This window comes from Leguminivora glycinivorella, chromosome Z (assembly GCF_023078275.1).
Source record: "Leguminivora glycinivorella isolate SPB_JAAS2020 chromosome Z, LegGlyc_1.1, whole genome shotgun sequence".
Classification (NCBI taxonomy): Eukaryota; Metazoa; Arthropoda; class Insecta; order Lepidoptera; family Tortricidae; genus Leguminivora; species Leguminivora glycinivorella.
The window spans coordinates 30,282,097-30,305,359 of record NC_062998.1 but is presented as its reverse complement, the minus strand read 5'-3'; the positions used below and the strand labels follow the sequence as shown (position 1 = coordinate 30,305,359).

The window sequence follows — 23,263 nt, the reverse complement described above, 5'->3', positions numbered from 1 at the left end:
ATTTCTATTGAAATTTAATGCTTAATTATCGTCATAAACTGATAGTGAGTTAATTTTTTTAACAACTTACGCCAATTGGGGGGTCCCAAATTCTGAAAATAAAATCTGAAAGACTCTAGGTATTCATAATACTCTTCATGACTGTGTTGGCAAAATCCTTTTCTCTAAACACTCATTTTTAAACGACTGGCAAAAACGTACGCTTTGTTATGGACAGTCAACTGCAAGACCCCCTTGTATACAAATTTGTATGAAAGGGGGTCTATTTTTCTCTGCAGCTGACCATACCATTGACCATTGTACTGTACCATTGTTTTTACGATTAATTTGTATTTCAGATATCGACCAGAATGCGCCAGTTGTGAGGCGTTTAATGCGGCTGGATGACCTAACGCTGTGTCTGGACCGGGCGGACTCCGACGGCAAAATACGGTTCTACCAGGAACCTTTGCTATACCGCTGCCAGCTGGACTTCAGGTATCTTCAAAAACTTAATAAGTACCTAGTTAAAACATGCAACTTCAGCTGCATAATATGAAATTATTTTTTTATTTATATCCATTGTGATGAAGAGTTTTTTGAGCGAAAAGAAATGCAAAACAAATACGCGTGTGATTTGGGCTCATGGCGACAGTCACGATGTATTAAGACGCCGGTTGAAATGAGGCATTACGCACTGTTCATTGGATTTTGTAACTTACTCTTTAATATAAAAGGCTGGTCCACACAAAGCTAGTAGCGTCGCGAGGCAAAGTCCTAGCGCGGCAAACGGCCAATGTAGACGCACGCTGCTTTGATCCAGGTACGTGTACAATGTACGTTGCTCGTCGCGACGCTCGTCGCTCTGTGTGGAGCCGCCTTTTGACATATATTTCAAATTAAAAATATACTATATTTATTATCCATTATCCAGGATTCTAACCCGTCTGGTCTCCGCCACCACGCGGCGAGCGACCTGCCTCACCGTCCAATTGCGGTCCTCTAAGCTGGCCTGGGGAGTGACCAGCGAACAACTCACGCTGCTGCTGCGGCTGCTAAGGGAGCGCCAGACTCAAGTCACCACCTCGCCGCCGCCGCCTAAACAGAACACTATAAATGCCTCTCTACCACAAGGTAAGCGAGAGGGTATACATTTTTATCAAGAATTCAACCTGATTGGTCCCTGCCAAGTTTCCAACACCCGGTGAGCGACCTGCCTCTTAATACTTCCATACCACAAGGTAAGCAAGCGTTCAACCGGCCGGCAAATTTATAGGCTAAAACCTATTGCGCTTATACTTGTGTAGACTGATAAAGGGTAATTCAGTGTAAAAAAGTATACTAAAGACAATGTGTGATGCATTACTTTACTCATACTCATTTCCAAGCAGACAGTAGGGGTTGCTATTATTGAGGGCCTGCCGCGAAACGCGTTCGAAGTCTTAACACTGTCGAACTTTTAGATTCGCACTTATTTGTGACAGGATCGCAAAACGTGTCGATCGCAGTAGTGGCAGTGGTTTGCAGTAGGCTCCTTGTAATGAAATCGTCTTAATGCATCAATGTCGTTGAAAAATGTCCTGAAAAGCTGTTTAAGACATATAATGTATTATTCTGTTTCGGATGTGTGGTGGTGCTGTAAATTAAGTTAGTTTGCTTACTGTGATCGACAGGGAGTTCAACATCAAACGCAGCGGAGCCAGTCCGGACAGAGAGCTGGTCGGAATGGGCATGGTCTTGGCTGCCCACGTGGATGGACAAGGAGGGCGGCGTGGAAGAGGCCACGATGGCTCCGACGCCCATCCCGGTGTTGTTCAGCGCTTACTTGGACCACGTGTCTCTAGTGTTCAAAGTAAGCTAAATTTGTTATCTGTATCAAAAATATACTCTGTTAGATAGAGACAATGATTAAAGTTAAATAATAAATAAATATTATAGGACATTCTCACATAGATTGACTGAGTCCCACGGTAAGCTCAGGAAGGCTTGTGTTGTGGTACATAGAAAACATCCATGACTCAGGAACAAATATCTGTGCTCATCACACAAATAAATGCCCTTACCGGGATTCGAACCCGGGACCGCGGCGTAGCAGGCTGGGTCACTACGCGCTAGGCCAGAACGGTCGCCAAAATAAATTTAAGACATTATGGATAAAATTGTCTATAATAGCTGCTTAGGGTAACATATTCTGACTCCAATCGTATAAGAGCGGTTTCGCTCTACGTCCGATCCGAATCCGTGAAAATAAGATCCGTTGTATTTATATGGTAATTTACGCAATAAATCCGATATCCGTCATCCTTTTTCTTTCAGTAATTCTTCGGATATAGTTCGAAAATTACCATTAAAATAGTTGTACGGCTTCTACTGCTACGGAATAAAAATGAGTGATCTCTCCAGGTAATGGAGTCGGAAGGCACCGCGCGTAAACGCGCCCGCGGCGTGATGGAGCTAGGCGCGTACCACGCGGCGGCGCGCGCGGCGCTCTGCTCGCCCACCACATTACGAGTGCGCGCGGGCGTGCGGCGGCTGCGGCTGCTGTCGCGCGGGAAGTGCGTCTGCGGACACCAGGACCTCAACGCGGTTAGTGTGTCAACCATTAACTCTACTATTATAAAGATTTTTCTACTCGTCGATTTTAATCTGTCAATTAGGACACCACATACTAAACTATACGTGCTGACTTTTCAGTGTTGGATAGTCTTTGACACTTAGGGCCGGTTGCATCAAACCGTCTGTCACCGTTAAAGCGTTCGTTAAATTTTATTGTATGGGAAGTTCCATAAACGTCTGCTGCGTGACGATGATGTGTCTGTTAAATGTCGTTGATGCAACTGGCTCTTAGTCAACTATAATATTTCATTTCACTTTAGTTAACTGATAAAAATTCAAAAATAGAACTTCATACAAGTTCTATACTAATTTGCGATACCTGGCATATTTTTCTGCATCTGAAACACATTTTTTTTATCTACCGCGTAATCGACCAACCAGAGACGGTTATTACAAACAATTGGTTGCCAGGTAATTCGATGTTGATACAACGGTGAACGACGCTGTTAACATTAATTTTTAACTTAAATGATGATATTTTTCGTTTATTGATGATGACTCATAGAAAAAGTATTGTATACAATAGTGATATAATTAAGCTTTTCACTCTCGTACCGTACTATTAGGCCACTCAGCAAGCTTCGTGGCCTAAACATGGTACTCTACTGAAAAGCTTTGTATTATATCACGATTGTATAAAATACTATTCTAATTGATATGCAAAATATCGGCAGTTTGAATACCTCGAATGGTGTAAGTTTCTTATGGCACCGGCCACACCTTTGTTTACAAATTCCGCCTAAATAAAAATGGCAGTACATATTATACATATACTCCCTCAAATCAACTACAACTAGCCCGTGGCGTGATGGAGCTAAGTACAGTAGAATGCGCAAATGCTCAGCAAAATTAAGAACCATTCTTTATAGCGATCTTTTTCGACCTTTTTCAAAAGTATAATTATGAACTATAAAGAACTAATGAGTTTACGAACGATATCTTAGGGACCTTCTCTCCTCTACCACAGTATAATAAAGAGTACTATCGTACAGAATGACCACTCCCGCTCCCCGATGAAAGTGCTACCCGGCCCCTCTCGGTTACCTCACAGTTACCGCCTGTCAAAAACGCGAACAGTCGACCTGTCATATGTCACTCATACAAGCATGGTACGCGTTCACCTACGCGAGCTTAGAATGTGTGTTGAAACGCGCCTCTTTCATATATTTGATCGCCAGAGTCCGAGATGTGCCCGTACTAAGCGCTAGTATGCTCAACTCTCACTGTGTCGGTCATAAAATAAAAATGAAAACTATATAGCTGAGCATCTTTTTCATTGCCAAGTCCGTTTGAAGATTTAGTTTCATTTTGTTTTGTTAACTTAGGGTTTAGACAAAAAAATTAAGTTGATATTTAATTCCCTAGATTAATGACGAGCCTACAATATATCTGGAGAAGAGAGGTGCTGAAGACGATAATGACAAAGAGACTTGGAGTTGGCCGGAAAAGTTTGAAACCTTGGAGTGTAAGGTTGAGCTGGCGGAAGCGGCGGAGGAAGTGTACAGTGAAACAACGGATGCTACTGAAGTATGTACATACGATTAGATGTACCTATTAATAAAAAAGAAACAGGTTTAGATGTATTTTTCTAACATTTTATATTTACAGTAGCGGAAAATAATCCATACTAATATTATAAATGGGAAAGTGTGTGTGTCTGTTTGTTTGTCCGTCTTTCACGGCAAAACGGAGCGACGAATTGACGACACTTTTTAAGTGGAGATAGTTGAAGGGGTGGAGAGTGACATAGGCTACTTTTTGTCTCTTTCTAAAATGATTATAGTCCACTATAACAAACTTTACAATAAACTGGCGTAACATAAGTAGCCGTAGTTTTTATAATTGACTTTTTGATAGAGAAAAGTTACATAAATACGTCGTTTCCTCCTAGTCTGCAGACCCAAAATTGAGCAGTATAGAAGACGATGACCAAAACGACGAGCTATGGCGGGCGCTGTCGCCAGTCATTCTGCTGCGATACGTGCACACGCGCTCGCCGCCCGACGATACTAACCCGTACGACAACCCGCCTACAGACTTCCAGTACAGGTTGGTTACTGTCTACTGTCGTCTCTCTCACACCGAGCAGGGTAGAAGAGGACGAGCTGTGGCGAGCGGTGACAGTCATTCTGCTGCGATACGTGCACACCCGCTCGCCGCCCGACGATACTAACCCGTACGACAACCCGCCTACAGACTTCCAGTACAGGTAGTTTACTGTCTACTGTCGTCTCTCTCACACCGAGCAGGGTAGAAGAGGATGAGCTGTGGCGAGCGGTGACAGTGATCCTGCTGCGATACGTGCACACGCTCGCCGCCCGACGATACTAACCCGTACGACAACCCGCCTACAGACTTCCAGTACAGGTTGGTTACTGTCTACTGTCGTCTCTCTCACACCGAGCAGGGTAGAAGAGGATGAGCTGTGGCGAGCGGTGACAGTGATCCTGCTGCGATACGTGCACACGCTCGCCGCCCGACGATACTAACCCGTACGACAACCCGCCTACAGACTTCCAGTACAGGTAGTTTACTGTCTACTGTCGTCTCTCTCACACCGAGCAGGGTAGAAGAGGATGAGCTGTGGCGAGCGGTGACAGTGATCCTGCTGCGATACGTGCACACGCGCTCGCCGCCCGACGATACTAACCCGTACGACAACCCGCCTACAGACTTCCAGTACAGGTTGGTTACTGTCTACTGTCGTCTCTCTCACACCGAGCAGGGTAGAAGAGGACGAGCTGTGGCGAGCGATGACAGTCATTCTGCTGCGATACGTGCACACGCGCTCGCCGCCCGACGATACTAACCCGTACGACAACCCGCCTACAGACTTCCAGTACAGGTAGTTTACTGTCTACTGTCGTCTCTCTCACACCGAGCAGGGTAGAAGAGGATGAGCTGTGGCGAGCGGTGACAGTGATCCTGCTGCGATACGTGCACACGCGCTCGCCGCCCGACGATACTAACCCATACGACAACCCGCCTACAGACTTCCAGTACAGGTAGGTTACTGTCTACTGTCGTCTCTCTCACACCGAGCAGGGTAGAAGAGGATGAGCTGTGGCGAGCGGTGACAGTGATCCTGCTGCGATACGTGCACACGCTCGCCGCCCGACGATACTAACCCGTACGACAACTCGCCCACAGACTTCCAGTACAGGTACCTTTAATTTCTATTGGAATTACAGGGGCCCATTTCTCGAAGCTACAAGTTACAATTTACAAGTGATAGTCAATGTCTAATATGACAAGTTGAAAATAGACTTCCGCTTGTAACTTTCATTTTTGAGAAATGGGACTCAGGTGAAAAAGTCGTATGGAAAGCCACAAAGATACTAATGAGGAGACACACTGACATTTTATCCCGTCAGATGGCGCCTGTGCAAGTGCCTAGGCATGTCACTGTCATTCATATGTAAGAGAGAGAAAAAAAAATCATCTTCTCGCTCTCACTAATGATATTCTTTATCTGTGCAATGGACTAATACGGTGGCGCCATCTGTCATAACCTTTGAGTGTGCCTCCTCATTACGGTCAGTTACCGTAAGTTTCATTCAAATTCCAAATACCGTTTATGTCGTTAAATCAACATGAAAACACTATCACGAAAAAATCGAAAACACTGTTCTAGTGCGTGTATGAACTTGATCGTTATGTTCTGGTTTCAGTGATTGGCAAGAAGAGAACAAATTGAAAATAACTCTGGAGCCAATGGACATTTACATTGGAATGAGTCTTCTTCATCGGATATCAGCTATTCTACACATTTTTCAAGATCTTCCTTCAATTCCAGTTCCAGGTAAAATCGTTTATGACGAAAAAGGACGTAATAAATGACCCGTTATGGTTGTTATTGTGATTTCAATTATATCTACTCATTCACGCTTCTGTACTTAGAGTTCGCTCCCTGGGGCCCATTTCTCGAAGCTACTACACAAGTTACAATTTACAAACGGTAGTCAATGTCTAATATGACCAGTTAGAAAGAGACTTCGGCTTGTAACTTGTAACTTTCTATTTTGAGAAATGGGCCACTGGTGGATACACACACTTATTCGAGCTCGCTTTTATTCTCATAATAGTCATAATATTACAGTAATGTTCATATATTTTTATTTTAGCGTTTAGATATAAATGTTGCCACTTCTATATCGTGAGTATAATAATATGCTTAACTCCTATGTACTCTTACAGATATACCGATGAGAACACTTACCGTAGAAGAATGCGAGGCGTTGGACGCCAACATACCTCAGCGTAGGACCATCTTAGTGGTACGAGGGTTGCGGATACGCATCTTGCCCTGGGACCACTCACTGTCGGAGAAACAGATCTCGCCATCGCTGGTGTTAGACGTGGAATCGCCGGAGGTCAAGCTCATTGTCTCGGGACCACTTTACCCACATAGGTAAAATAATAGACAGTTCTGTTGTCCAGACACTGAACTAGATAGATAACATGTTAGTTATCAAACAAAAAATCAATGCTACCCTGACAGATCCTAAAGAAATAGCTATGGCATTCAATGATCATTTTATATTAAGTAACACTAACACAAGCTGCGGTTATATTGATACAAAATTTCATAACAATATACAATCGATGTTTATGTCACCAACTACGCCAGAAGAAATCAAAGCTATAATTGAAACGTTGAAGAACACGAAGAGCGTGGGTTATGACGGTATAAGCACTCAGGTCATAAAATTTGTAAGTGATGTTCTTCAAAAGCCATTAAGCTATATAGTCAACCTCTGCATTTTTACGGGTATCTTCCCAGATGGCCTTAAAACAACAATAATTAAACCCCTATTTAAGAAAGGGGATAAAGAAAACATTCACATCTATAGGCCGATTGCTTTAATTCCTGTAATCTCTAAAATATTTGAGAAGGCAATATACCGCCGAATGTATGAATACTTAAGTAAATTCGATCTATTTTTTTTTTCTATTTTATTATTTTTTTATTATTAGGAACAAAAGGGTTTTAGAAAGAATATTACAATCAATATGGCAATCTATGACTTTCTAAGTGTCATTATGAAAAATGTAGATAAGAGAAATCCAGTATGCGCAGTTTATGCCGACATGACCAAGGCATTCGATTACGTAAACCATAATAAACTTCTCTGGAAACTTAGTCGTTATGGCATAAGAGGAAATGTTTTGGACCTTATTAAATCTTATCTCAGTAATAGACAGCAATACACTGAAATATCTGCGGTATGTCCTAAACGAAAAAGAGAGTACAAATATATGTCGTCAAAACAGTACGTCGTTTCTGGTGTCCCCCAAGGAAGCGTGCTGGGTCCGCTTCTATTCCTGATATATATTAATGACCTTCCTAATGTTATTCATCATCATATGGTGCTCTTTGCTGACGACAGCACCACTATTATTGAATGTGATAATCTTAATAATTATAAATATGTCAAAAATGCGCTGGACCATATAATTGAATGGCTTAATGAAAATAATTTATTAATCAACTTGACAAAAACAAATTTAATGCACTTCCGACAACGTACAGAAAAAATGGAAATGGACATAAATCTTAGAGGTACTAAAATAGACAATGTAGAGGTAACAAAATTTTTAGGATTAATGATTGACGACCAGCTTACCTGGAAATACCATATTGAGCATCTTTGTAAAAAATTGAATACATCAGCCTTTGCCTTATTTCAACTGTCGAAAACTGTTAGCCGTGAAGCAATGTTGACGGCCTATCATGGACTTGTAGCTTCGGTGTTGAGATATGGCATTATTTTTTGGGGAAACTCAGTCCATAAAGAAATAGCTTTCAAAGCTCAAAAGCGTTGTGTACGATCAATGTGCGGACTTAAAGTTAGGGACAGCTGTGTACCCTTTTTCAAATCACATAAAATCTTAACCCTGCCTTCGTTATACATTCTTGAAGTAGCCATATTTGTGAAAACCAATACAAACCTTTTCAGTAACGTTTCTGATGGCCGGAGATTTCCACCACGGGAACAATACAGTCAGAATCTAAAAACTCTGCAATGTTGCAATACGGCGCTTATGAGAAATAGTATCTTTGGCATGGCTTCGACAATATATCCATATTAGAGCACTTGACATATATAATTTCAAAATACAACTCACTTCATTCCTCATTGAAAAATGCTATTATACTATTAATGAATTTATTAATGATAATAATGACTCGACATTGTATTAGAATTTTATTTGTATGTATTAAAGTGACATAATGTATTGTGAAAATTGTAATAGAATTTTAAGTGTTGTATTAATCTGCCATTATTTCCTTTGAAGTAACATTATTGAAATTTATTGTAATTGTAACTTAAATAATTTAATTTTTTTTTCTTTTTAGTTAAGATATGCATGCGTTTAGCTTAATAATCGCACAACAAAATTTTGTACACCCGCATAGTGGGTAAAACATAGAATAGCGCTGCCATTAATGTATTTATCACCTTTTCTGTAACCTATGTTTAACAAAATAAAGAATTGATTGATTGATTGATTGATCAATCACCGCTATCATTATACTTATGATTTCCCTAACTTGTATGTTCAGAGTGTGTTCTGCGGCCTGCCAAATGCCGAAAGAAGAGGGTCCGTTATGGCAAGGCGCGCGTCTCCACGTGACAGCCACGCTCTCCGCCGTGGAGGCGCGCCTGTGCCGGCTCACAGACGGGCAGTCGCGGCCAGTAGCCCGTGCCGATCTGCGCTGCGCTACACGTGCTGCTGCACCCCGAGATGTTCGCCAAGAAGGAAACCGTGCACACCAGCTACAACATCAAAATACGTATGTTTCACTTGTTTATGTGAGTGACTCACGCGCTCGCGCCTGTGTCGACTGCCAGACGGTCAGTTACGGCAAGTAGCCCGTGTCGACCTGCACTGCGTGCTGCACGTGCTTTTACTCCCTGAGATGTTCGCCAAGAAGGAAACCGTGCTCACCAGCTACAACATCAAAATACGTATGTTTCACTTGTTTATGTGAGTGACTCACGCGCTCGCGCCTGTGTCAACTGCCAGACGGTCAGTTACGGCAAGTAGCCCGTGTCGACCTGCACTGCGTGCTGCACGTGCTTTTACTCCCTGAGATGTTCGCCAAGAAGGAAACCGTGCACATCAGCTACAACATCAAAATACGTATGTTTCACTTTGTTTATGTAAGTGACTCACGCGCTCGCGCCTGTGTCGACTGCCAGACGGTCAGTTACGGCAAGTAGCCCGTGTCGACCTGCACTGCGTGCTGCACGTGCTTTTACTCCCTGAGATGTTCGCCAAGAACCACACCACACTATAGTCTCAAAATACGTACGTTTCACTTTGTTTATGTGTGTGACTCTCTCTCTTGCCGCGATGGAGGTGCTTGTACCGACTCCCAGACGGGCAGTACGCCACGCTAGTAGCCCGTGCCGACCTGCGCTGCGCGGTGCACCCCGCGATGTTCGCTAAGAAGGAGACCGTGCACACTAACTACGATATCAAAATGCGTATGTTTCACCTTGACAGTAAGTATTGTAGTATGTATTGTATAGGTGACTTCACGAAAACTACCGATAATAGAAAAATCATTCGATAATGTAACCTGTAAAGATATTTGAGGCGGCGCTTGCATGATAGAGGTTGTGACTCCCTTTCAAGCTCCTACTTAGTTCAATAAATATCGTTTGCTATCTACCTTTACAACGCTTTAAGTATTTTTGATACGTTTGAACTACGTAGGGTTCATAATGTACGAATAATTGTGTACTAGTGTAAATATTTATGTAATATTTGTAAGGGTTTTGAATTTTATGTGACGTATAATTTAACATCGTAGGTGAAATGAACACATGCGGATCATCTGCCCGGCTGCAGGCAGCTTGTCAGGTCTTGAAGTCGCTCATCGACCGACGGCCTTCTTCAATGCTGAAACACACTTGGCTAGTCCGTGACGCACTTAGCGACGAAGGTATGCACCTCTAAGATTTTTGCAGTAACATAAATCTAGATGTATGATCTTCCGCCATACTGTCTTGGACATTTGATGCAGAGCTCAATTGTACATTACGTACTTAAGTAGATTGACGTTCTCCTTCACGTACTTTTAAATTTTCGTGTTTGCCTATTAGGTAGATTGTCTGTTACTGACAATTACCTCTCCTCTCAGTAACTGGCCACGTTATGCAAAGTTCATTTTTAGTACAAGGTGGCCAGTTATTGGAAGGAGGCCGGCGACTGGCAAGTGACTATTACTATTGATCAGAGAAAGTCAAAATATATATTTTCTAATCTAAGTCTCCTTAATTATATCAGACAAAATCAACCATCAGGTTCAGTCAGATCAGATCAGCACCGATAGCATGGTCGCGCGATAAACGGTAAAACATCGGGCCGTCTCTATCACACTTACAAGTAGTTCGATAGGGACGGCCTGACGTTTTATCATTTATCGCGCGACTATGCTTGCTTGGCTGATCAGATCATTGCATGTTATAATTTCTGCGGGTGACGCGGGTGTTTTTAGGAATGGTCAACTCACAGTCAACTAAATCATATTATAAACTTTTTTCTATAAACTAAGGCTTACAGTATTATACAAATAAATGGTTGGTACAGAGTCGGTAGCGATCGACGCGACGATTGAGGACGCTTCGCTACGCGGTTTCATCACGAGGACGGTGAATACACACATTGGCATGGTGCAGTCGGCGCGCGTCATGGCATTATACTCCCCCAGTAAGTTACTTACACGTCATTCTTTATTGTCTCTCTGTTTTCTATGTGTATTTGACTGTTATCACTCCAAGAGTGCATCTGAACGTCTGTCAAGTTACATCAGCCTGACTGCACTGGCTTCCTTCGAAAGCGATCGTCGCGACGATACACAAAAAGCTGACCGAGGGCCGCCATCTTGCCGAGCATATTTGCTCGGGCGAGGCAAACGTGTGCGCATGAGGCAGTGCCTCGCGAGGCGTGCGGCCAGTGTGGATCCGGCTAATGACTCTCAAGCGTTTTCATGTGTTGCGTAAATACACAGCAACGAATAGTAGGTACATACATACAGCGCGGCGTACGTTTGTTAGAAGAGTCTGGTCTCATACTGTGCCATGGTGCAAACGGCGCGCGTAATGGCTTATTACTCGCCCAGTTGTATGTATTGGCATGTTTTTTTTATCGCTGGTGTCGTTTTTAGAATGTCTTGTGCTTTATGAATAAATATTAATATGTAGTTAATTATTTTGTTTGACAATAGGTGGTGGAAATGTGAAACAAGCATGGATATTCTCCGCTCCTGACTCGCAGACTACAACGTAAGTATAGTGATTGAGAATGCAATCCTGCCTGCCATCTTGTGACTTGAATCGCAATCATACACTTTAACATCACAACCAAGGTTCGGCCCTATAGTTTACGTATATTTTATGTGCTTTGTAGGTATGCTATGTAGAGATGTAGAGCAGTTTGAAAGCTTATCTTGACATCTACAGACATTAAGCCCCATTTAGATGGTACGAGTTTCTCGCCCGTCTTGGTCGAGAAACTCGTATGACATTATCGTATGCGATAATCGCCTGGCGAGTATCGTACGAAAACGTTTACATCAGTGCGAGAAATAAAAACTCGCATACGAGTATCGTATGCGAGACTCGCCAGGCGATTATCGCCAGTCGAAATAGTTTAGACGGAGAGTAGAATTTTCGGGAGATATTTCCATAACATTTCTCGACTCGTCTAAACCGGTACTCGTATGACATTTTTTCTCGAACGTGCGATTATCGCACGAATCGGAGCGAACCGATTTTCATGCGAGTTTTGCCTGTCAACTTGCGTGCCTAGTAGCTAATTAATTAATTAATTATAAACACATATATTATATGCTTTTTTATAATATTGGGTATAATTTACCTTGGATTTATTTGAATTTAAGATGAAAAGTACCCAATAATATTAAAAACACTATAAATGATTTATGAAGGTCTCAATAATATACAATAGGGAAAATAATGATTTCGACCGTAGCGTTACCTAGCTAATAAAATCTTGGTTGCGATACTTGCGATTAGGTTTAGGATATTATTAAACATAGAATATAAATAACATTTTTTTTAATTATAGTAGGCATTTTGCCCCATAGATATATGGGGTAAAATGTCAGTAGGTAAACATTAACTGTATAATATTAATAAGCCAAATTTATTTTTGGTTTTAGCAGTTACTGAGAGGTAGCTATAAATATAAAAACACCATGTTTTACATGATTTTTTCTCGTACTTCGATAATCGTACGTTCGAGGCGAGAAACTCGTACCATCTAAATGGGGCTTAATACAATGCGCTTATGAACGTCAAATAAAGCTACACCAGCCCTATCATTATTCTTCAGCTTCGAGAAATTTTGACTCCCCCTCGGTTGGAGGAGGGGATACCTATCCACTATGGACCGGAAATAAAATAATAATAATATGGTGTCACACAGAGGGAGGCGTGCGTGTTTCATTCGGCAGAGGGGGAAAATCCTCGCTATGTGTAGGTCCGCCTATATAAATGTGTTTGTAAGCAGAGCATTCCTCCGCGTGGCGCTGCAGTGGTGCGACGAGCAGTCGGAGGGCACGGTGGACTACCTGGGCGTGTGGTCGGAGCAAGTGGCCTTCTGTGCCGACCCGCTCTTCGTCGCCTGGCTCGCTTACAGACCTACTAACAAATCGCCCGCAACAGTATCAGGTGCGAGAATTTATTTCATATTTATAGCTGCGTAGTATCGTAGTATTTAGAGATGGACAGTTATTAATTATTCCTTTGCATGGCAGAGTATTGTTGTTAAAAATGTTAATACCTATAAATAGAGTCTGCGGAAGGATAAATGAAATGTATTAAGATCTTGGCTCTCATGCTTTACATGACTGTTCTCTTTTCGCGAACTCTAATGAAAAGTCACAAATAAACGCCTTTTTTCTATTAAAATAAGAATAGTGGACACTGGCTCATATCAAGGCAACTTACAGAAACAGCGCCGTTGTCAAGAGCCTCATCATCGTCACAGTCTTATTTTCGACGCCGCATGACGCCACCAGTAAGTGCAGAAATATTTTATAATTATGATAAATTTATATTTTTGCCTCACATTTACAATATGTTTTAAACTTAGCATAGGAATGTCAAGTTGCTAATAATTTTTGATTTAGACAGGACGGTACAGTAAAATCGCATATTTGTTCACGCGCCGTCTAGATGGGTCTTAAGTTGAAAAATGTGACATGATCTGTAAAACATTTTGCATAATTTCAATATGTTTTGGAACAGTCGTCGAGCGGGCGCGGGGCCAGTCGCACGGGATCTGGGTCGGAGCTTGTGCACGCGGTGCGGTTGCGAAGCCTCGGCTCGAGCAGCGAGCACGGCGAGTCACGCCGGCCCTTACCTCCGCCGCCGGTAACGAGTCAGTCACTAGTAGTCGGGGTCAAACCCCTTCATCGTTGATCAATATCGAGGGTTGTCACACTCAACCTCGTATTGCATCAATTTATAAGAATTTGAGTAGTAAGTACGTTGAAACATTACGAGGTTGTCACACATCCATCGATACATTAGTCCAATAAGTTTCTTATTTTACTAGTATAAGGTACAAATATCTATAAGTTTATTTTTCAACGTAGGTTAAAACCACGGTGACATTCCTGCACCCCGACCGGCTAATAAAGCTGCACGAGCGACTGCAGCAGCTGCTGGTGAGCGTGGAGGTGGGCACGGTGGTGGTGTACTTCACCACGGGCACGGCGTCGGCGGAGGGCTGCGCCGTCATGCGCGACGCCGTGGAGCGGTTCGCCACCAGCGCGGCCAAGCAGCAGGTGCTCGTGTTCAGGTAATGTGTGATGGTGGGCACTGTGTACTTCACCACGGGCACGGCGTCGGCGGAGGGCTGCGCCGTCATGCGCGACGCCGTGGAGCGGTTCGCCACCAGCGCGGCCAAGCAGCAGGTGCTCGTGTTCAGGTAATGTGTGATGGTGGGCACTGTGTACTTCACCACGGGCACGGCGTCGGCGGAGGGCTGCGCCGTCATGCGCGACGCCGTGGAGCGGTTCGCCACCAGCGCGGCCAAGCAGCAGGTGCTCGTGTTCAGGTAATGTGTGATGCTGTGCCCACCTGTGGACTTCACCACGGGCACGGCATGCACAACGCGATAAAACATTCTACTCGTATGAAGATTCCTAAGTCATACATTAGTGTTTGATACATAATATATGTTAAGACTTTGAGACCAATGAATGATGAAAACATCTCGGCACTATATGTTTAAATTGTGTGTATAACATTTATGAAATACTAACTACAACTTATGTACATACGTATAGAGTCATACATAAACATGTTTTCTATCACGTCCCACATTACACTGGTCAATAAGAGAAATAAAAAAACAAAGTGTGATGTAAAGCTGCATTTTTGGTATGTTATTTGGGGTCCTTGGGGGAATGTAGGACTATATTTTGTAAGCAAAAAAATGGTGTGCTAACTTCGTAATTAAAAAAAAAAAGTAAAAAAAATCAGACTTTTTTTGGTTTTTATTTTTTTATTAAAAAAACTATACCTTTTTGGTCAAATGTTGCTTTGTAATGTTGAAAGCGCATTAAATTCCAAACAGTTTGACATCTTTTTTATCAATGTCCGTCAAATAGTTTTCGAGATATGAAGCGTCAAAAAAAGAGCATTTTTCCCCTATCTATGAAAATATTCGTTTTGCTCATAATAATCATAATCATAATCCTTTATTGCAACCATGGTAATAATTATAGGTGTTACAGTCAATAGCTTGTTTCACATGGGCCCTGTTAGGGCAAAGCAAGGTTGTATGTACACAATAGTAATGCTTAAAAAACATCAGCATAATTTAAACATTTGTAGTAATTTGAAAAGTAATAAGGTATATAAAACTGATATGTCAAAAATCCCAAAATAAAATCCTAATATAAAATTCAATTTGATAATAATTATTACAAAAATTATATAATACAAAACAAGCAAATAATACTAACAATAAAATACTGTAAATTAATTATTAAATGTGATTTCAAATTCATTGTCACTATAAAATTCGTCAACTGAGTAATAACATTTCTGTATTAATATTTTCATTATTGTATTTTTAAAACGGGTGCTATTATTTAAATTTAAAATATTTTGCGGTATTTTATTATAAATTTGTACACATCGGTAATATGGACTCTTTTTGAAAATTACAAGATTCGCTTTTGGCAACGCTAACTGATACCCTGTCCTCAAATTATAATTGTTACATGTTTCGTTCTTTTGCCGAAATAACATGATATGTTTCCTAACGAACATTATGGCTTCTAAAATGTAGAGAGAAGGCAGCGTTAGAAGGTTGTTTTTTATAAAATGTGGCCTAGCTGTGTCTCTCCTTCGAATATTTACTAAAATTCGGACACACCGTTTTTGCAGAAGAAACAAATCGTATGCATCAGTGCTCTCTCCCCATAAAACAAGTCTCATATTTCATATTTTTCATATTTATCAAACTCTCATATTTTGAGACTGATATATTATCAGCAAAACAACTCAGGCTATTACATAAATTGTAAAATAAAAATGTAGAAAATTTCACTAGCTTTCATTTAAGACCAAAAGAGTTCATGTAAGATTTGACCGGTGTACATGGAGCATAGACTCTTTGTCAAGGAATGTCATTGTATATTTACACATAAAGTTTTTTGTTTTTTATTTCAGCATGGGACGATTAACAGTCAGCTCAAGCTCTGTAATGAAACATATATGGGATAACGTTCGCCATGACGGCCCTACGTTTATAAAGAAGCCAACTACAGGTACTTGTGGTCATCTTGTTACATACACAAATGGTAAATATATCAGTTACCAGTTACTTGGTGACCCGATATGCAATATTTTACGCCGCAGTAAGCGATTCATTATTGTCTTTTTATTTCGAAAAATATGGAACATTGATGGAGGGAGATTAATACTGTTTTGTTAGCGGCGCAAAAGATTGTCAATCGGGCTATGTTTTCTGATCTAATCAAACGTGTAATAACATTTTGAAAAAACCCCCGAACGTGACATAGTGGACCGATTTTCATGAAACATGGCTATTAACACTCCCGACTAACTCAGCTTTCAAACAAAAAAAACTAAATCGAAATCGGTTCATCCGTTCGGGAGCTACGATGCCACAGACAGACACACTCACAGACAGACAAACAGACAGACAAGTCAAACTTATAACACCCCGTCGTTTTTGCGTCGGGGATTAAAAATGCGTTAATATAATAATACCTAAATGCTTTGTAAAGTTCTTAAGACTTGTTGTATTTTAGAGCCTGTATCAGCTGTTATCCTTTTCGCAGAGGAGGCCATGGAGTCGTTCCCCTGGAAGTTGCGGCTGGCCGACGTGAGCTGCTACACGCTGGAGACCCGGCAGTACACGGACGCCGGCCGCGTGCAGGGCGGCGTGCTGCGCTCCACGCTCAAGTCGTCTCCCATCACCACCCGGCTCATACTCGAGGGCGTCACTACCACCGTCACTCTCTCCATCGTCACCAAGCATTTGCGGATACGCTCGTGGAAGGTGTCGCCGGACCAGCAGAGGACTGCAGAGCGGGCAGAGCCCACCTCGGACGAATTGGTAATTATTCTGCGCGTTAATAACCCCGCTTGTCCATGAAGTTACGTGGTGATGCTTGAAGCCTCACGCAGCAGCCACCTCATACTGGAGGCCGGCACTGCCACCGTCACTCTCTCGATCTTCACCAAGGGTGTGCGAATACGCTCGTGGATGGTGTCGCCGGACCAACAGAGGACTTCAGAGCGGGCAGAGCCTACCTCGGACGAATTGGTAATTATTCTGCGCGTTAATAACCCTGCTTGTCCTTGATGTTACGCGGTGACGCGCATGAGCATGCGACTCGTGCTGGAAGCCATCGCTAATACCGACACTCTCAATCACCAAGTACCTGCAGATACGCACGTGGAAAGTATCACCGGAGTAACAGAAAGCTACAGAGTAGGATTGACCGCGGAAGACTTAGTGAATATTATATACGTCACATCCATACTTAAAAGGCAAATAACGTTTGGGGTGAAATTTGAACTCGTGATTTAAGAATTGATGACTGACATCTATGTCATAATTTTTAACGGATGAACTGATTTAGACTTAGTTTTTTTTTTGTTTGAAAGCTGAGTTAGTCGGTAGTGTTCTTTGCCATGTTTCATGAAAATCGGGTCTACTATATCGGGGGTTTTTTTCCAAAATTTTAATTTTGTGGTTAGGTTATTGTTTTTTTTAACTATCTAATAATATTGTTTTAACAAGTGGTTTCTTCTTTTCAGAAAGTAAAATACTTTAAGTCGGGAATTGATTTCAAACCATCAACATTGAAGGAGTTCGTTCGGGGTCCATCCAGGTATATTTTTTATTCTTTACTCTTACCCTTTTAGTTTAACTACAAATGAACGAAATGTGAATATTCATTGCAAGAACGTGTTTATCAATGACTATTACAAGAATTTACCTTTTTCAGACTTCAAAGAAGTGAGAGTCCTGAGGTGAGAACATAAATTTACTTGTTATACATAAATATGCTTGACCTTATTTTCGTTATAACTAATTTCATGTTATACAAATTCATACGTGTATCCAGTAGCTAGCTACGAGTTTACACACCTCTGAATTGCTTTCAGTAGCTGATGTGGCTACAAAGCGGAGTATGGACATGTTTCATTAATTTTATGTTGAAGCAATAGCCTAGTTCCCTAAAAGCCAAATCAGCTTCTTATTAAGAGCTGTCAAAACGATTTGCTAATATGGAATTACTATGAAATACTAAGGAGTGACGTCACGATCAATTCATTTACTTTTTCTCTTTCTCTTTGACTTATTAAATAGAAATTTTGTTTAAACATAACTACTGTCCATAGTTTTCTTCTAATTATGTGGTGCTTTATTTCGTGCACTGCATAAAATATTTTAAGTATAGGAAACTAGCCTATTTAGAGCGCCTTTTATGAAAAACAAGATCACATGACTAGATAATAAAGTAGCGTATTCCTTCAGGCGAAGAGCTCTAACCCCCGAGACCGCGATCCTCAGGAGAACACCACGCAAGGGCCGGTGGTGAGCATGGGCGTCAACTTGCACGCCGACACACCGCCCGTCACCGTTCGACTCGAGCACGACCAGGTTAACAATTGGTCCATTTTCTTTAAAAAATGCAAGTTTGTCTATGTATTGATAGTATCAAAGAGGATCGAGTACATAGAGAGTTAACCCCTTATTCATAAACGTACACTAAAGTTATCAAGCCTTTAAAGTTCGTGTGTCCCTTTCCGATGTATTGGTGTGATAGAAAGGGCCAAACGAACTTTATCGGCTTGATCATTTTAGTGAACGTTTATGAATAAGGGGGTTACTGTCCAAGTAAAATGTGTAGTTCAGTGCATAGACTGCCATCTCTCGATACAGGCTTAAAACTTTTAAACCTCAGAGAATTTAGCCCATATTCTTATATACCATACACTTTATATATGTTACCTAGTCAAATATTAATATTAGCGCCATCTGGCAAAAAATAATATTAAAGTCAACTGTAATGTCATTTAGGCCACCGTACACTTTTCATGACGGTTTTTAGGGTTCCGTACCAAAAAGGTACAAACAGGAACCCTTATGGTGCGACTCTGTCCGTCTGTCTGTCCGTCTGTCACATTCAACTTGAAATTTGGAATAGTTATAAACATTGTAAACCTCTACAAATAGAAAGTATAATTTTTTTTAATTTATGAATTTTAATTGTAGAAAATGGCCAAAATGAACGGGGGACAAACTGTAAATTTCAAGTTACTAGATCAAGTGGGATATCGTTAGAAAGAGCGCAAATTGAACGTAAATAAACTATTTTTTATAATTTTTTTGTTGAGGAAAAAAAAAGAATTTTGAAGGAAAATGTAAAAAAAAATACCGTTCCCCCCCCCCCCTTATCTCCGAAGTTTACCGACTAAAAATTATGAAAATTTTAGGAAACATTGGTTTTATGCTAAATATTATAGGAAAAATATAATCGTGTTTGTATCTTGGAAACTTTTTTTTTAATTCACAAAAAACTTTTCATATTTTTACTTTTAAATTACCCACCCTTGCGAATGTATATCGTACTTCAAATTAATACGAGATGTTACGTAAACCGTCTTCTTTCCAATAAAGAAAAAACTGTTTAAATCGGTTAACATCATAAAAAATTATCCCTGAAAAACCAACATAGTATACAGGTCACGCAAATTAGTTAGCGAATTCACGAAGAGATGGCGCTATACACAATAATGCTCATTAGTACCTATACTTTTGTCTTCTAGTCAAGTCATTAGAGTTATATGAAAACATGAGATTATTTTAACTAGGTAGTTTGAAAGAAAGTTTGTACGGGACCCTCGGTGGGCGAGTCCGACTCGCACTTGGCCGGTTTTTTTTTCTAAATCTTTATCTGTCTATACGGATTACGGAGTTACATATGTCTTTGATAATAAAGTGTGTGTGTGTGTGTGTGTGTGTGTGTGTGTGTGTGTGTGTGTGTGTGTGTGTGTGTGTGTGTGTGTGTGTGTGTGTGTGTGTGTGTGTGCGCGCGTGCGTGCGTGCGTGTGTGTGTGTGTGTGTGTGTGTGCTTTTTTTTCACATTATCATCGAAATTAAACAACACCACAGGTGAACATCATCACAGCGGCAGTGCATTGCCTGAAACACCTTCACATGGTGACGTCCCGCGCGCCGGTGGCCCCGATTCGGTCTTACACCTCGTTTCCTGGCTCCCACGATCCAAGATCAGGAATAAGGTAACGTTATGACAGCAAGCAATTGTTACAGTCAGAGATCGGACAATTTTATTGGCCGTCATTTGTCCGATATTTTTCAAATTGAGAAACATATGTTGCTAGAATTATGCCAAGAAACCGTTCGGCGTTCATTGATTATGGTATATTCTTAAGGCAAGCAGTAAATTAAGAAATGCAATCGACTTCACATTGGCGGATATTAATATGTGATAAGAGAGTTTCTTATTTGGCTTAGGTGGTTATACTAAAACTCTGTACCATGAAGCCGAAACCGAAAAGAAAGCACCTTATTTCACCAACCAAAAGTAGCTTTCTGTGCCTATTCTACGATAGTGACAATTGTCGCCCGACAGGGGCACTTCGACGTGCATTGCCTGGTCAACAAGGAAATTTTGACGCTGAATAACAATTTTACTCATCAACCCAGAAATAAGCACAGAATTGTCAGTGTCAATGTCACTGTGATCAAAATAATCCACTGGCTGTAGCATAGAAAAATAAATGGTTAAGGTACAGCGTGGCAAATCTCGACTGGGGGCAAATGTAACTGGTCCTATTTTTCCATGTTTTATAATGTTTGCATTATTAAATAGTGTCCACCGGTTATATATGGTAGGCGTGTTCAGTGAATACATGTAGATTTCAACATCATAGTGTAATAATGGAAAAAATAGGTTAGTTACAATTGGCCCCCAAATTCATGATGAATACTTAACCATTTTTTTCCTATGATATATGATAATATTGAATTTTAATTCCAGATCAGTGTCTGAAATGAACGAGCAGGACAACCCGTCTGATGAGAATCTGAGTGAAAGCTATTCCGAACTAATCCCCATATTTGAGTCTAAAGCAGTTCCCGAAGGTTTGTTTATTACTACTCCTGTTTCAGTAGTTAACCTTCAGTAGTTTATCTTCATTGAGACAGGACATGACTAATAGGCTAGTATCCTACTAGTCAAATCAGCTTCTTTTTAAGAACTGTCAAAACGAATTCTAATTTGGAATTAATTTGAAATACTGAGGACGTCACGATTAATTCATTTATTTACTTTATATCTTTCTCTTTGACTCATTAAATAGAAATTATGTTTAAAAATAACTATTTTCCATATTTTTCTTCTAATTATTTGGTGCACTGCATACAATATTTTATTCTAAGTATAGGAAACAAGCCTTCCACCCTGTATCAGTCGCAGCGTGACGGCTGCGAATAATGGAATGTCAAGTATGGAAATGATCTATATTTGAGTGTGTTTGACTGCGATACAGCGTCTGTTATTTATATGACCCGAACAGCTGTTAAATGGATTAGTTCCTGGCTGGTTAAGATGACATTGATGACAGTCGTGGTGAGTTGGCATCCTGAAAAGAACCGTCAGTGAGATTTGAATTGGAAAGTATAGCAGTCAACTGCGCTGCATTCCTAATTAACATTTTCAGGTATATTTATTTAATGTGGCTCTAGTCAAATTGAATACCCGTTTTGTAAACGTTATCTTTGTTACTCGCAGTGAAGTTGAAAACCTTCTTCTGGTTCCAATGGGTCGTGGGGCGCGCGACGCTGGTCGTGTCCACGTTCCAATCCAAGCTGGCCGTGGAAGTTGACGACATCATATCTACAGTGGACATTCAGCAACATTACAATCAGCTCAAAGTGAAAGTCGCCTCGGCATCAGTGAGACATCACAAACGGTCAGTATTGGCTTCGTACATAATTATACCTAGATATTTTTCTAGCACGAACGAAGTGACACTAGTGACTTCCTTCCGATATTTAGTTCATAGATAACTTACATTATAATATGTCATTTATTTAATAAATGGATACTGAGTAGTTTCATGTGCTCTGCCTACCCCGTTTAGGGAATATAGGCTTGAATTTAGGTGTATACATATAACATTAATGTTTTATACAAATGTCACACGTTTGAAAATAAATGGACATTAACAATAAAACGAACCATATTTTAATAGTTTATATAAGTTCTTACATTATTATTCAAGATTTTAGAGGTTATTATCAGGGGTAATTATTAAGAGGGGGTAGAGCAGGGAGAATTTTCAGAATCTGTCAAATTACCCCATTACACACACAAACACCCTTCACTCACACTACCTCAATTTACTGTGAAAGGTCAGTGACCCTTAATTTTTTTCAAGTGTTATTTTGAGTTTGTAATCAACTACTAACCTCATTTGAGAAATTAAAACTGTAAAAAAGGTAGCATACAAGAAGGCAGAGAAAAAATACGCGTCATATAGCTTTCCTTCTCTGTTCATGTCTCATGTGACTTTAATTTACCTAAATATGTAGATAACGTTCCTTACTCAGTTGATTGTTTACCTAGGTGTATTTCAAATAACTTTGCACTTCATTTTGCGTTAATTTCTATACTTAGATAAAAAATCGTCCGCCTGGCCTAACCCGCAAACATTATTCAAAGACGTGTTTGAAGGCCGATACCTCTAGGCAGACAATTATGGTCGCGTGATAAATGATAAAACACCATCCCTATCGCACTATTTGTAAGTGCCATAGGGACGGCCCGATGTTTTATCATTTACCGCGCGACCATGATTACGGGTTGTATTAAAGACTATCAGATATTTTCTTTATTCTTTTTGGTCGTTAGGTTTTTATCATTTATTTTAATACAAAAATAAAGTATGTGTATAAAATAAAAACCTAATGAATAGAGTACAGAGCTAGCAGCAGTCAAGTCAGAGACACAAATAATATCAGGGAATATCGAGGCATATCTTATCCAATACCGCCATCGCCATCTGTATGTAGACTCTTGATCTTACCCAATTTCCGAGTCTTT

General features: G+C 40.7%; 1 protein-coding gene across 1 annotated transcript in view; it reads left to right on the top strand.

The window, feature by feature from the left end:
* Nucleotides 1–9,223: 9,223 nt before the first annotated feature.
* Nucleotides 9,224–23,263, top strand: part of LOC125240700 (vacuolar protein sorting-associated protein 13B-like) — a 74,903-nt gene continuing 60,863 nt past the window's right edge. Inside the window, exons 1-16 of the mRNA XM_048148717.1 lie at nucleotides 9,224–9,394; nucleotides 10,421–10,552; nucleotides 11,200–11,319; nucleotides 11,837–11,894; nucleotides 13,144–13,304; nucleotides 13,586–13,653; nucleotides 13,884–14,009; nucleotides 14,234–14,439; nucleotides 16,323–16,420; nucleotides 16,958–17,235; nucleotides 17,943–18,016; nucleotides 18,134–18,158; nucleotides 18,667–18,792; nucleotides 20,308–20,435; nucleotides 21,197–21,300; nucleotides 21,950–22,130. Of these exons, the coding sequence (XP_048004674.1) occupies nucleotides 9,346–9,394; nucleotides 10,421–10,552; nucleotides 11,200–11,319; nucleotides 11,837–11,894; nucleotides 13,144–13,304; nucleotides 13,586–13,653; nucleotides 13,884–14,009; nucleotides 14,234–14,439; nucleotides 16,323–16,420; nucleotides 16,958–17,235; nucleotides 17,943–18,016; nucleotides 18,134–18,158; nucleotides 18,667–18,792; nucleotides 20,308–20,435; nucleotides 21,197–21,300; nucleotides 21,950–22,130 (1,934 nt within the window). The 5' untranslated portion in view covers nucleotides 9,224–9,345. The remainder of the gene's footprint in view (nucleotides 9,395–10,420; nucleotides 10,553–11,199; nucleotides 11,320–11,836; nucleotides 11,895–13,143; nucleotides 13,305–13,585; nucleotides 13,654–13,883; nucleotides 14,010–14,233; nucleotides 14,440–16,322; nucleotides 16,421–16,957; nucleotides 17,236–17,942; nucleotides 18,017–18,133; nucleotides 18,159–18,666; nucleotides 18,793–20,307; nucleotides 20,436–21,196; nucleotides 21,301–21,949; nucleotides 22,131–23,263) is intronic.